This window comes from Gopherus flavomarginatus, chromosome 8 (assembly GCF_025201925.1).
Source record: "Gopherus flavomarginatus isolate rGopFla2 chromosome 8, rGopFla2.mat.asm, whole genome shotgun sequence".
In the NCBI taxonomy this organism is placed as follows: Eukaryota; Metazoa; Chordata; order Testudines; family Testudinidae; genus Gopherus; species Gopherus flavomarginatus.
Window position 1 is genome coordinate 29,402,854 of NC_066624.1, and position 15,936 is coordinate 29,418,789.

The 15,936-nt window shown below is 41.2% G+C and overlaps 1 protein-coding gene across 1 annotated transcript in view; it reads left to right on the plus strand.

Moving 5' to 3' along the window:
* Positions 1 to 15,936, plus strand: part of LOC127056817 (connector enhancer of kinase suppressor of ras 2-like) — a 523,096-nt gene that overhangs the window by 446,139 nt on the left and 61,021 nt on the right. Inside the window, exon 15 of the mRNA XM_050965117.1 lies at positions 131 to 179. Within this exon, the coding sequence (XP_050821074.1) occupies positions 131 to 179 (49 nt within the window). The remainder of the gene's footprint in view (positions 1 to 130; positions 180 to 15,936) is intronic.

Here is a 15,936-nt window from a genome sequence, read left to right on the forward strand (position 1 = left end):
TTTAGCTACATGATTTGCATTTACCATCACTGGGAGTCATGCAGTTAAATCATGACACATGCCTGAATATATGTCATTTTTATTCATGTTCTGTTTCTTTTACATTCTAAAATCTTCATCTCTGTCATAGGTACGCTAGTTCTGCCAGTGACCGTCAAGGGAGCACATCCATGAGGAAGGTAAATAATTATTGCACTACTTTAAAAACAGAAATATTCCAAACAATCTAATTTCATTATTGCATATTTATTTGTTTATATTATAATAATGCTTAAGATCCCTAGTCATGGTCCAGGACCCCACAGGCGCTGTACATACTCAGAACAGAAAAGCCAGTCCCGGCCCCAAAGAGCTTACAATCTAAGTTTCACTGTCATATCTTGATGTAAAGGATAAACAAGGTATTATAGTCTTTGAGTTTTGTCTATACTGATGAAAGATTTGAAAAGTCAAGATTTCTCAACTAATACAGAAACGATGGGCATCATTATATTTACCAAAAAAAAACAAGTAGTCCAGGGCATGCTTTAAAGCTCAAAACATTGAAAGTGCATTCAAATTACCTGCAAAGATGGTGGATTAGGCATTGGAAGGAATCGTGTAAATTTTCCAAGGCATGCAGGAGTATTGGGAGAGAGGTTTACTTTATTTTGTCCTTATATTTCTAAAATTCTTCACTGCATGTGATTTTTAAACAACGCCAGGATTTTTATATCAAAATGTCTCCCTTCCCTTCTTTAGTTTAAAGTTTTGGCTTGCCCTGTATGCCTTGCCAGGGACTCAGGAAATAAAAAGGACCCCTCAGTCTCCTACACTGTCTGTCTGCCTTACAGATTACTGTGCTAGGCTGGGGAGCAGCTCCTGCAAGACCACTATTCACCACTCCAACCCCATGCAAAAGAGGGTTGGGAGTAGGAGGAATCCTAACTCTTCCTCCTAACACACCAGCTGGCACATCTGTGCCAAATTACTTCCCCTAGCAGCAATGGAGAAGAGGAAATTTTCACTTTGCACCACAATTCAGTTCCTAGTCTCTTTCTGGGTTAATGTAATTATGCTGCCCCATAACTTGTGGTAACTATACCATCAAGCCCTACTTCGCTTATTTTGTTTATTAATTACTTAAATGTAATAAACAGATAATAAGGTTTAATTTAAATAATACTTACTTCATCTGTAAATCTAAAAGTGCTTTACAAATGAGGTCAGTATCGTTATCCCATTTTAGAGACAGGGAAACTATAGAATGGCGCAGAGCAGTGAGGCCACTTGACCAAGGTCACTTAGCAGATCAGTGGCAAAGCCAGGAGTAGAACCCACTTCGCTTGATTCCTAATCTGTCTACTAGGCACTTTAGCTTTAATCCACCTAAATATATAGCTTTAAAATTATGTCTACATAAGAGAAAATTGTATTTGATTTTCTTTGCTGATTTTTGTCCATGGTTTCTTTGGTCAGAATTCAGCCTTCAGATACAACATGCAAAAATTCTGTTGAATTCATTGGAAGTTGCATCCACATAGCTGAGGGTACAATATAGTCCTCTGCCAGAGTGCTATGAATTTTCATTACCTTCTGGTTATGCACTGCATAGCACACATACTTAATAAACAGAACTGAAGTGCGTTGGACAAAATGCCTTGGTGTCCAATCACTTTTTGCTTATTACTTGAATTTGCTTTCTGTTCAAATTAAGATCAGCATTTGTAGCAAATTGTATAAGCAAGTGGATTTGGTGATTAAAGTTTTCTTCAAGCTTTGAAACAAGAAACAGACTTTTAAAGGCTCTTAAGAATTAATTGATAACATCACACCTTTAAATCTTAGTCTAGATAAGGCCTCTGAAAAGGTATAAAGGGCTAGTCCCTGGTACTGGGATTTTCTGTAAGAATGATGACCATTTATAAGACTGAAAGATTTCCCAATTAAACTCATTGTTGTTTAATATCTGTATCTCAGAATGAGGATTAGAAAAACCTGAGAGAAGATAACATGCCATCTGCAAGGACAGGCATGTATGCAAGTAGCTAGAAGACTTTGAGTAGATGACATGTTTTTTGTGACCAGATTTCCCATTTTTAACAGCTAAACATGTGAGACCTTATGTCTTGACCAGATAAAAGATGCTTTTTTAAATCAAGACAGCTGACTCAATGTTGCTGAGAGATTAAAGACTGCTAGGAGTGAGCGGGCTCTATTAGGGAGTCCTGGGAGTTAGGACTCAGGGTATGGCTACACTTGGAGATGTGAAGCGCTGGGAGTTACAGCTGTGTTCGTACAGCTGTGTAGGGAAAGCGCTGCAGTGTGGCCATACTGACAGCTACCAGCGCTGCAGTGTGGCCACATTTGCAGCATTTGCTGCGCTGTTGGGAGTGGTGCATTGTGGGCAGCTATCCCAGCGTTCAAATGGCTGCAACGTGCTTTTCAAAAGAGGGGGGTGGGGTGGAGTGTGTCAGGGAGCGTGGGGGAGACAGAGAGAGTAGATTTTTGGAGCTGACGCTGTTCTCCGCTCCCTGCCTTGCAAGTTCTAAGGACTGGACGATACACAGTGCCTACCTTCAGTCATTTTAAAAGTTTTGACCTTTCCCTCACCTGTTTCTTATTCTCTAAATGCAAATTATGCACTCCTAAATAGTCTTTAGACCATATAAGCAGCTACTCAACACTACCCCTCCCCTCTCTCCTCAAGCAAACAGCTGTGAACATTCCAAAGCAATTCCCCTGCCTCTGCTCGCTCGCTCACTGGAGCAAAGAGCAGCTATGTTTGTTTTTTAGCTAAGTAGCTACGGGGAGATCGGATTTCAGCCATTCTTCCGGTTTGTTGTGGACAGGAATTCTGGGATACCTCCTAATACCCTGGAGGCCAATAACAGCACTTTTGGTGGCTACACTTGATGACCAGCGCTGCATCACCAGCGCTGGAATCACTACACCCCAAGCAAACCTGGTGTACAGCCAGCGCTGCAACCAGGGAGTCGCAGCGCTGGCCGTGCTTTGCAAGTGTGGACACAGAGTGAGTTGCAGCGCTGTAACCCCATCACCAGCGCTGCAACTCTCCAGTGTAGCCATGCCCTCAGATTCCAGCCAGGTGGGGCCTGAGAGTGGCCTTCCAAAGCAGGCGAAGTCGAGGCAGGAAGGAGAGAAAGAAGAAACATCTTTGTTTCTGTGGACTTTTGGATAGACTTGAACACTTTATTTTTTATGTTTGTTAAAGTAATAAAGCACAATCAGAGAACAGATGGGAATAGACAAGTGATTTTTAGTTTCTTGAACAATCCAAGAAGGGAAATGAGACAGGCTGCCTGTAGGCCATGAGGGATGCACTGGACACTTCTGGCCCACTACAACGACATATACTGTGTGTTTTTCATTGACTTACAGAAACAGTGTCACCAGTCTCATGGACCACTGTAAATAACTAATTTTCCTTTTTTGTCCTAGTCTGACATTTCAGAACATAAAAAACACATTACCTACGGAACAAATGGAAAGATAACATGTTATTTCCAAGAATTTCTGTGCTATCTGGCATATAAAACTAGTGATAATTTGCAAAAACAGATGCGCACATATTACACAGATATATATATATATATATGTTACTGTTAGTCTGTGCAACTTTAGTTTAAGGGTGATCTTTTATTGCCTGACTCTAAAAATAGTTACTTTAGGTAATTCCACACCATTATTTTAAAAAATTTAATTTTTTCTACATGATCATACTCCCACACAGACCTAAGGTTTGGTAGTTTTAGGCTAAATAATTTTACAGAGAAACAGAAACATGGTTCACAAATATCTTTTAATGGATGAGGAACAATAAGAAAAGAAAGGGAATAAATCAAACAGCTATAATTGTAGCTACTACTTGGATGTTTTTAGGTGACAGTAGGAATAATGGCTTAAAGAGGCCTGATGTAAGTTCCTAGAACTGGCATTCATCTCTGATACTGGTTGGTGGTTATTTTCAAAATGGGAGCTACACTGTTTTAAAATGTACTCATCAATGCCTTGCATCAAAAATTAATTTTAGAGTTTAATCTTCAATTCAACATTTTTTTTTCTTATCCTGTAACCAATATAGATATCCAGGATGGGGAGTATCTAGACTATGTTGGGCCTGATTCTCCACTGCCGTGTGTCTTGTATAGTAATTTACCTCAGTGCAAAGTGAATATCCTAGTGAGTAAAAAATATTACAATTCTGATCTGATAAGGTGTCTCCCACTGTGCAGTGTAATTGACTACACAGGTGCCAAGGAGTAGAGAATCAGGTTTTTGCAGACAGATCTTCTGCTAGTGTAAACTGGTGTAGCTCCAGTAAAGCTGAGCAGCTATATCTGAGTATCTGTCCCCTTGTGTCTAGTTCATGACAAAAGCTGCTCAAGCTGCTCCATATTGGTAAGATGTAAACATAATTGATAGTCTGCTGTCTGAAATTACTAATTTAGGCAGCAATCCTGCTCATATGGTGATTGTGTATTTGACTGAGTGTTATGTATCTTTATGTGTCTCACAGTGCATAAAGTTAATCACATGTGTAAGTCTTTGCTGGAGTTACTCAAGTACTCTTGTCTCTAGTACCAATGAGATATTAACTCATGAATTTAGGCGTAACAACCCTGCATTAAACTAGCCATTTAAAAATTGTGTAAAACCTTGGCCTCCAGCATGTTCTTGATACTTTATGCACCAGAGAAGACACTGGGAGAGAAGAGTACTACCTATTCTGCAAGACAAAATTTAGGTTCCTCAAAAGAGTGTTGAATAGACAATCAGAATTGCAGATTATATCAATTTGAACCCAACTCCACATTTTTCAAAAACTCAGTGCTGATTGGCTTTCACAGTTATGAATGAAATTGCTTACCTGACATTGGACAGCATCATACTGGACTCCTCTAACGTGAAGATGTCCAGTGAGTCTCTCTCTTCAGTTAGAAGTGAGAAGCCACTTCTGGTAAAATCGGAGGAAAGCTAGAAAAACATCAAAGGCTAACAAAGTAATTACAAGTGGGTAGGGAGCTAAGAAAAATACAGTATCTAGAGAAGTAATAGAACAAATGGAGAAAGAAGAATCCTGGAGAAAAGTTTGTTTGGAGTTTAAATGCCAGATGCCTGATTTTTTTGTTACCAATTTTTGTTGCTTTAATTAGTTCATGGTGAAAAAAGAAATCCAGAACAGACAGCTGTGAAAAATTGTTCTTTTAATTGGTAAAGTGTTAGGCAAGAAAATCCTCATATAACCTGATTCATCACATCAGACTGTGGACAGCTTCCTCATACCAAAGAGAGAGAACACACCACCACCATCTTAAAGCTAAATTAAAGAGTGTTCTTGTTCTTACAGTTTCAGCTGCACTGTTAGGCTACGTCTTCACTACCCGCCGTATCGGCGGATAGCAATCGATTGCTCGGGGATCAATATATCGCATCTCATCTAGACGCGATATAGCGATCCCCGAACGTGTTTATATCGATTCCGGAACTCCACCAACCCGAACAGAGTTGCGGAATTGACAGCGGGAGCCGCGGACATCGATCCCGCACCATGAGGACAGTGAGTAATTCGATCTTAGATACTTTGACTTCGGCTACGTTATTCACGTAGCTGAAGTTGCGTATCTAAGATCGATTTTCCCCCGTAATGTAGACCAGCCCTTAGTGCCTACAATCTGAACACTTCAAATTTTTCTGTCAGCTCCATGGCCTGATTTTTCAACTTGCTATTTATTACAAGTTTCAGTAACAAATGGCAGCAAGCTCATGAGACTAGACAGACTTGTTCTCCTGAAAGTCATATCTCCAATGAACATCTGATTGTAGCACTGTTGTAAAAGATTCATGGAAGTTACTTCATAATTGTCATTTATATGTGGGGGAGGGGCATTTCATCACATGCCTCTAGCGTTAGATGCAAATAAAGTTAACAAAAAAGCTCTTAAGGGGACTCTTCATAAATTGAATATGTTTATAAAAAAACTTACGTAAGTTATTAATATCTCACTTTAAACACCTATTTGTTTACTTCTTTCTTCAGTTGGACAATTAGATTTAACAAAAACATTTCTATCAGTACTGTGATAAGCTTATTTTTCCTCCTTCTGTTTTAGAATATATAAAAATACTCCATCAAAATAAAAGCTTGTGGGTATATGAAATACGGCAATAATAAAGTTTGGAAAAACTTGCTAAGTGAAAAACAAACTGAACGTCTGAGAGACAAGTGAGCATCACAAATGAATTATACCACTAGAAAGGACACATCCCTGCCATTTCTAATCTAACACTAAAGCTGTGTCCCACCTAATTATATGGCCATTGAATGCCTTTGTGTGTCCCATTTCATATGAATCCCTGCAAAACAGTTATGAAAATAGCTTCTTGTGATTTGCTTTTCAGTGGGCACAGCCTTCATCCCCTCAATACAAGTATCCTGCCTGTGACATGCTTCCTCTAAATTCTACTCATAGCTCTGGCCTAGTGCCACCACCAATGTTGCCACCAAATATTCTTTCCCCTGCTACATCCTCAGTGACTCTCCTGTATCCCCCCAAAACCCTTCCCCTTCCTGGTATCTCCAGTAACCACATGCATATACTTTTCTGCTTATTCCCTATTCTCCTTACCCTGCACTTGCCTCAGCCCATTCTCACCCATTCCATACCTCCATGCTGGCCAGTCTGTCTCTAAGCTTTCACAGCAAATCAACATTTTAAAAATTATCTATTTTCTTGACATTTCAGAAGTGAAATTCTACAGTTTCATGTCTTGAAAGTTTATTTCTTAAGCTTGCCTATGTATTAAAGAAAATAATTTAAATATATATTTTTTAATGTTCTGGAAAAGGAAACCAATAAGTTAGTTGCCAATTAATGACAAGATTCACCAATCTTTCCTCCAATTTATGGCTAATTTATATTACTACAGTGGCACAAAGCAGATAGTTCTTTTGAATCTGGCTCTACATTTAAAAAAAAATAGGTATCTTCAACTGGTTACAGACAGTCTCAAAGCTGCACTCACAATGGGGTTCTTAGTTAGTGTTCATGGATGATGTGTTAAATAATTTTTAAACACAAAGCAATTCCCAGGCAAAACAATGTTAAAAATAAGAAGGGGAGCTAAGGTTCAGGGTACAAATATAAGAATTAAGCAAAAATTGAAAAAACAAAAGTTGTAGGCCTTTTATAAACATGAAAAATAAGTAAAACTGGGCACATCTCCATGTTTTTCCCTTTGTGGATTACCTTTAAACTGCACTGTAGCCAGTTTAATTGTTGTTAACTAGAATTGAGGATACTAGTCTCTGCCTTTGCTGGTGCATAACTATTTAGCGTCTTCTCTTTCCTTGCACTTGCATTAGCCTCTCTAGGAGGGTTGGAAATATGTACCCACCTTTTATTACAAAGAAACAGTGGCCACAATCCTGAGATACAGATGTAGACTTTATTCTGAAGGGCAAGACTGAACCAAGGGCTGGAACAGTAGTTACGGGTCTGGTTCCCTTTGCCTGTATTTGCTGTGGAGTATGATTTCTGTGCTATGAACAGATATTGTGTGCAAGGTGAAAGAAGAGATGAGGGAAGGTTTTATTGGGAAATGAAAGGTTATATATAGGTGTCATAAACAGATAGCTAAGGGTTAACGTCTCTTTCACCTGGAAAGAAGTAATCTGAAACACCTGACCAGAGGACCAATCAGGAAACAAGACTTTTTCAAATCTGGGTGGAGGGAACTTTGTGTGGGAGTCCTTTGTTCTTTGGTCTTCTGCCTGTACTCTCTCGGCTATGAGGAGTGAATTTTTCTATTTCCTGCTTTCTAATCTGTTTCCAAGTTGTGAGTACAAAGATGGTTTGTTGTTTTGTATTTACATGTCTATAGTTGCTGGAGTGCTTTAAACTGTATTCTTTTTGAATAAGGCTGTTTATTCAATATTCTTTTAAGCAAATGACCCTGTATTTGTCACCTTAATACAGAGAGACCATTTTTATGTATTTTTCTTTTTTACATAAAGCTTTCTTTTAAGACCTGTTGGAGTTTTTCTTTAGTGGGGAACTCCAGGGAATTGAGTCTGCAGCTCACCAGGGAATTGGTGGGAGGAAGAAGTCGGGGAAATCTGTGTATGTTAGATTTACTAGCCTGACTTTGCATTCCCTCTGGGTGAAGAGGGAAGTGCTTGTGTTTCCAGGACTGAAAATAGAGAGGGTGGACTCCCTCTGTTTAGATTCACGGAGTTTGCTTCTGTGTCTCTCTCCAGGAACACCTGGGGGGGGGGAAGGGAAAAGGTTTATTTCCCTTTGTTGTGAGACTCAAGGGATTTGGGTCTTGGGGTCCCCAGGGAAGGTTTTTGGGGGGACCAGAGTGCCCCAAAACACTCTACTTTTTTGGGTGGTGGCAGCTTTACCAGGTCCAAGCTGGTAACTAAGCTTGGAGGTTTTCATGCTAACCCCCATATTTTGGACGCTAAGGTCCAAATCTGGGACTAGGTTTATGATAATAGGGTAGAAGTTAGGCTGGCAGGAAAGCTTTTTAAAAGAGGGTGGATAATAGCAGATTTTTACAGAGCTGAGGAGAGTAGCAGAGGGGAAAAAGTTGTTGATGATGTTTGAAGTTTATGGATTAAGGGTGAGGACACAGAACCAGATGGGAGGAGGGGAAAGCAAGAGGTGGTTTTCTCAGGGAACTGGGTAATACTGCAAAGGTTCAGGAGGGACAAAGTACAGAGATAAAAGGGAGAGAAGGAGTCTAAAAAAGTTGAGAGAATCACAGGATTTCTGGAGAGACAACTGTGGAAAATGAGACTGTTTGGCAAACTGACTTTGTAGAGAGATGCCATAAAGTACTTGGATAGGTTCTAATTAGTATGCCAACTGCTCACATTCTACTCAGGTCACTCGAGACATCTCCTTGCAAAATTAGATTAGTGGAAAAGGAATGTGCTGAAACTAAGATAATATGATCATAAGTAATGTGGTATAAATGTAAATTAGCTAATATGCTATTCAGACATGTCCTGTCTTCCTTTCCCAGCTTTCTTTCAGCATTGCACATATGAACAGGGAGTTGTCATTCATGTGTTTGTAAACATAATCCCATATGTAGTCTAAATGTGACCATAAAGTACATGTAAATAACAAACAGAATCATAGAAATTAGAGATGGAAGACTCCAGTTCATCTGCAATCCAGTTTCATCCTATTACTTATGGAGCCAAATCCTACTCCTCTTACTCATCCTAGTATTCCATTGGCATTAGTGGGAGTACTTAGATGAGTAAAGGGAGCAGGATTTGACCCTTGGATTATTTCCCTCAACAGTGTTTCTTCTTTCTTGGTGTTTGCACTATTCAGATATTTGTAAAAGATTCTCACATCTCTTCCTTATTCACTGCTTTGCTAAGCAGCACACATTTAGTTCTTTTAATCTTTCCTTATAATTCAGTCCCTCCAGTCACTTAATCATATTAGCTATATATCCCTGAATTTCTTTGTTGGTTGCCATCTTTCAAGAACTGAGGTACCCTAAGGCTGGTTCTCCTATTTTAAATATCAGTCTCGGAATTATCCTTTAAATCTCCTTCACCCATATCATAGTTTACTGGGGCCTGGTTTTTAGTTTGTTGTGCTTTTGGTTTTCTTAATGAAGAGTAGGGTGAGTCCTATACACTGCGCTATTAAAATCACATTCTTAATTAAGCCTTTTCTGAGCCTTGTTTTATGAAAAATTAGGTGTGCTTAGTCTTGGTTTGTCACAATATTTAAATTACAAATCAATCTGTATGGTTGTCCTTGAGGAATTTTTTTTAATAAAAAGGCAATATTATCTAAAAGGTTTGCAAGTGACACACAGACTATATATATATGGGAGGGGAAGGGATTGAGTGTCAAGATTCTCAAAGGCTGGTGATAAAAAGGTACCAATTTGTTAAAGATCTTTAAAATAATGGAAAATACCTGTATATTATCATCTACAGTTTTGTCACTTTGGTAATTTTATTATTTTGTACACTATTTCACAAGGGCAAACAACACTTTTGTGGAATTATCTTCAGATGTGGAATTAAGAGTGTGTCAAGAGAATCCACAAATCTGCTCACTGTCACCACTTGTAACCATTTCAGCATTACCAGATGCACCATTTTATATGTGGATTTCAAGATTCAAATTCCTGCCCTCCGGTGTGTCCTGTGTCTAAAATAAGAGATTTGTAAATTAGGCCTGGTCTACACTACGAGGTTCATGTCGAAATTAGCAGCGTTAAATTGAATTAACCCTGCACCCGTCCACACAACGAAGCCCTTTACTTCGATATAAAGGGCCCATAAAATCAATTTCTGTACTCCTCTCCGACGAGGGGAGTAGCGCTGAAATTGACATTGCCATTTCGAATTAGGGTTAGTGTGGCCGCAATTCAATGGTATTGGCCTCCGGGAGCTATCCCACAGTGCACCATTGTGACAGCTCTGGACAGCAATCTGAACTCGGATGCACTGGCCAGGCAGACAGGAAAAGCCCTGTGAACTTTTGAATTTTATTTCCTGTTTGCCCAGCGTGGAGCGCTGATCAGCACAGGTTACCATGCAGTCCCAGAATCAAAAAAGAGCTCCAGCATGGACTGTACGGGAGATCCTGAATCTGATCTCTGTATGGGGAGATGAATCTGTTCCATCAGAACTCTGTTCCAAAAGACGAAATGCCAAAATATTTGAAAAAATCTCCAAGGCCATGATAGACAGAGGCCACAACAGGGACTCAACAGAGTGCTGCGTGAAACTTAAGGAGCTGAGACAAGCATATCAGAAAGCCAAAGAATCAAATGAACACTGATGGAGGGACAGGTGACTGACGACTGTAGCTATCCCACAGTTCCTGCACTCTCCGAAAACAATTTGAATTCTGGGCTGAGCTCCCAAAGCCTGAAGGGTCAAAAACATTGCCCTCCCCCCCTCCATGAAAGCAAAGGGAAAAAAATTGTTTCTCGCCTTTTTTCAATGACACTGTATGTCTACTGGATGCTGCTGGCAGACGCGGTGCTGCAGCACTAAACAGCAGCATCCCGTTGCCTTGCCTTGCGGACGGCAGATGGTACAGTATGGCTGATATCCATCATCGTCATCCCATGGGTGCTCCTGGCTGGCCTCGGTGAGGTCGGTCAGGGGTGCCTGGCAAAAACAGGAATGACTCCAAGTCATTCTTTTCTTTTAAGTTTTGTCTAATGGAGATTCAGTCCTGCCTGGAATATCATGCCAGCTGGAGGCTTCTGCCTCAGGCTGCTCTCCCAGTCAGGAGCACCACGCAGTCACACCTACCCCAGCCTACCCCTTGCTACCAGGGCTCACAATCAGATACTTAGACCTCTACATTTTGCTGCAAATAAAAAAATTAAGCTGCCATTTAGAACTGTCCTCCAACATACATATCCTGGGACATTTTGTATTTTACCAGTGTCAACCAAAGGCCCACACACAAATGGAGATTCAGTCCTGCCTGTGCTTCTATCCTAGTGCTTATCATAGATTCCCATTTTCAGCTATAGGCTGAGCAAGTGCAGAATGGTGGTTCACTCTACTTTGCTGTAAGCCAACCGCCCTCCCCTCCCGCCTTTGATCTCTGCTTGCAGAGGCAATAAAGTCAGTGCTGTTTCTTATTCATGCATTCTTTATTACTTCTTCACACAAATGGGGGGATAATTGCCATGGTAGCTCAGGAGGGGTGGGGGAGGAGGGAAGCAATGGGTGAGTTTGTTGCAGGGGCACCCCCTAGAATGGCATGCAGCTCATCATTTCTGCGGGATGTCTGGCGCTCTGACCCAGAGTGGCCGTTTGCCTCTCTGGTTCTTTAGTAGGCTTGTCTGATATTCCAGGCAGGATTGACTCTCCATAAGACAAAACTTAAAGAAGAGAATGATCTGGGGAGTCATTCCCATTTTTTTCCATGCACCCCCGACCGACCTCACCGAGTCTGGCCTGGAGCACCCATGACAGCAGCAGACGGTACGGTATGACTGGTAACCATCTTTGTCAACTTGCAAAGCAGCAGACGGTACAGTAGGACTGGTAACCATCTTTGCTAACTTGCAAAGGCAAGGGGATGCTGCAGTGTAGCACTGCAGTACCGCGTCTGTCAGCAGCATCCAGTAGACATACGGTTACAGTGAAAAAAGGCTGAACGGGCTCCATGGTTGCCGTGCTATGGCGTCTGCCTGGGCAATCCAGGGAAGAGTGCGAAATGATTGTCTGCCGTTGCTTTCACAGAGAGAGGATTGACTGATGACCTTTACCCATAACCACCCGTAATGAATTTTTGGCCCCATCAGGCATTGGGATCTCAACCCAGAATTCCAATGGGCGGAGGAGACTGCAGGAACTATGGGATAGCTGTGGAATAGCTACCCACAGTGCAACGCTCCACAAGTCGACACTAGCCTTGGTACATGGACGCACACCGCCGAATTAATGTGCTTAATGTGGCCGCATGCACTTGACTTTATACAATCTGTTTCCAAAAATCGATTTCTGTAAAACCAGAATAATCCCGTAGTGTAGACATACCCTAAATTTAACACCCTTCCAATAGATATATACTCCTTGGGGTACTTCTGAAACAGATACCATAGCTCTGCCATTTTAAATGTAGAGGGAGCCTATTCTTTCATTGCTCAAACTATTGACATGCATCCGATGAAGTGGGTATTCACCCACGAAAGCTCATGCTCCAATACGTCTGTCAGTCTATAAGGTGCCAGAGGACTCTTTGCTGCTTTTACAAACTATTGGAAGCATCCTTAATCCCCATACCCCCCCCCCCCCACACACACACCGGATTGTTCTGTACACATGCCCCTTTTTACCTTTTCTCCTTTTGATACAGCAAGCATGAGTTCCATAGTGACCGTCATAATAAACATTAATTCTTGAATGTACATGTACAGCAAATACTGACCTTTCATGAAACACCTGTTCTGTTGTCCAAGATAGCAGATAAATATGTGATGAGAGGTAGTTGTGATTCCTGGACCTGGTAGGCCACTTGGACTTCCTCCAAAAGGAACTGTCAGCATCATATGCCTGGCCCTTGATAGATGCTGGAGCACTACTTACTGATACTGATTAGTCCCTCAGGTAGTTGTGCTGTTGTTGATATGGTAGCAGTAGAGGCTCCCTTCTACAGTGACAGCTGTGGACAAGCTATTGGTACGCATAATGAAACATTCATTCCAATGACTGCGATAGCACACAAATACTGGATGAGAACTATTTGCTGTGATTTATAGGCTTTCCCTTGAAGCACATGTTCTTAGAAAATCTGTTCCATGTGGAACATGTTTCAGATGGGTGGGAATGATGGGTTGACCTCTTCTACCCTCTTTTTTCTGGTTCTCTCATCCAGGCCCAGAAGCCCATTCCTGCTGCTACCTACTCCACTGAGGAAATTAGACCTCTGCTCACTAAAGGCATAAACCTGTGCTATTGACAGATTGTTTCCAGGTGTCACTTATACCTGCTTGCTATCTCCCCAGTCAAGCTAAGGAAAATAGGAAATGCTGAAAGGAGCTGCCCTTGGTGCATCACTACCTTCCATACAGTCTATGAAGAACTCTCACTACATCTCCTCCTTGCTCACCCCTATCCTCCAGTTTAAATATCACCACTACTGACAAACACTTGATCCCCCACTTCTACTGCTGCTCCCCAGGAATATGGCACTATAATGTACACATACTTACTCTAAGGCTGCACTACAGGTGGGAGCATCTACTTGTGTGTTTTCAGTGTTTTTATTGCGTTCAGTTATTGGATTAAGGTAAAAGCCCTTGAGGGTGAGAAGAGCTGAGGTGCATACAACCAGATTTTCTTCAATGTGTTAATTTCCTTAAATCCTTTCAGCTAGTCTAAATCACTGATCTCTGTACTATTACTTAAACATAGGTGCAAGTTTTCAGTTAGGTAATTTTGTGTCAGCTGAATGTTACGTTCCTCTCTGTGGTTATGCTGAGGTTTGTGTCACTGCTGGAACTTCACGAATGCAGACTGTTGTCAGCTCATGTTTTGTGCTGCTCTTTTACCATTACACTTCATGCTGTGGTTTTGAGGAGGCCATAAATGCTGACAACCATGGTACATTCTCTCATCTTCCGGCTGGTTCCCATAGCCACTCTATGAATCATTTTGAAGTTGCAAGTTTAAAATGTTTACTTATACTGTGTAGCATAAAGTGGATTATTTGGCACCTTTGCATCTTAAAATTTGAATCTAGAGTTTTGCAAGTTACCAAAGCATTCATTGCTCAGTGTATTTGCTCATGCCCTTTTTACTTTGTTCTTTTGACCAGCATGATTTTATATGCTGTTCGGCACACAGAAGAAGGAAAATGAGGCTGATTGACTCATAGCTTAAAATTGCAAGTCCCTTCTGTTCTCTGATCTGTTGTGCTTCTATTCTCACCCTATTTTATGTTGAATCAGATCTAGGGATTTTTAATGGATAATGAATAATTTGATATAGGAATTCTCCAGCTAATTCTAAGGTACTACTACTCTGCTTCTCAACCTGTTCTGTTTGAATTTTTAAGGATTTGTAAGCAGTCAAGCTATTTCTAACAATGTTCTGAAGATGTCATTTATTTATTTTAGATGTCATGTCTTATCAATGTACATTTCAGCTCAAACTGTGTAACCAATGCTTACAGAGTGTGGTTCTTTGCCCCCACCCCTGACTCTAGTTGATTAGACCACTTGGAGATTTATGTGTCTGCTACAGACTTTGAAATAAAAGATGTAGGTCTTTTAACTCAGGCATAGAGGCTCTTGATTGTAGATTAAGAAATTTCAGGTTCATTCCTTGCTGTATATGACCCACCCAGGGTCATTATGTCACAGCTGCATGGCTGTGAAAAGGCTTCTATAAATAGCAGTCATTGTGCTCAGCACTCTGAGGAGTGGGGATTGCACACTCTAGATCCTGAAAATGGGATGGAGAGGAGCAAGAGCCATGACACAGTCACCTGCAATGGCCCACGGAGAAGGGACAGTGTATTAGAGCTGGAATTCTCAACATTTTTCTTTCTAAACGCCCCCACCCCCCGCCTGCTCTAAAAATTCCATGGTCCGCCTGTGCAACAACAACTTTTCTACATATAAAAGCCAGGGCCAGCATTAGAGGGTAGCAGGCAGGGCAATTGCCTGAAGCCCCATGAAGCCAAGTTGCTCAGGCTTCTGCTTCAGCTCTGGTGGCAGGGCTCAGGGCCCCGGGTTTCAGTCCTGTGTGGCAGGGCTTAGCCTTTCTGCCCTGGGCCCCAATGAGTCTACCACTGGTCCTGCTTGGCGAACCCCCTGAAACCTGCTTGTGGCCCACCAGGGGATTCTGGACCCTTGGTTGAGAAACACTGTATTAGAGGGAGCAACCTGCTCCATCCTGATTCATCCCCATTCACAAGAAGCATAACCAGAGAATGTCTCTTTTTGGGCAGTCTGGTTGCACAGCACTTCTTACTCACTGCTCTAGTTTAAAATAAATACACAAAAGCCACAATACATTGTTTAATTTTTGCCACTTTTTCCCATTTAATATCCATTCTCTGTTCTTGTTTCCAATATTTCTCCTACAAACAGAAACATACTGCTGGTCTTTCTCTCTTCGATCTTCCATACATGCTTGAAATATAGATCTCTCATCCAGCAGATGGAGTGAATTTACTAAATCTTTGCATCACATCATACCCGTTACATTTATGGATTTTGTCAGTCTCAGAGTTCAATTCTGTCTATCTGCAGCACGTCAAACATCGTACTGTTGGCTGGGAGAGTGGCCAGAACAAAAGAGAAAATGGAGCAGGCCTAGAAAAATGAGAGAATGACTCAGGGGCTAGAAGTATTTCTAGTCACACATTAGTGTACAGCTGCCTCTGGAGCATTACTATAGACAGTGGCAGCCTG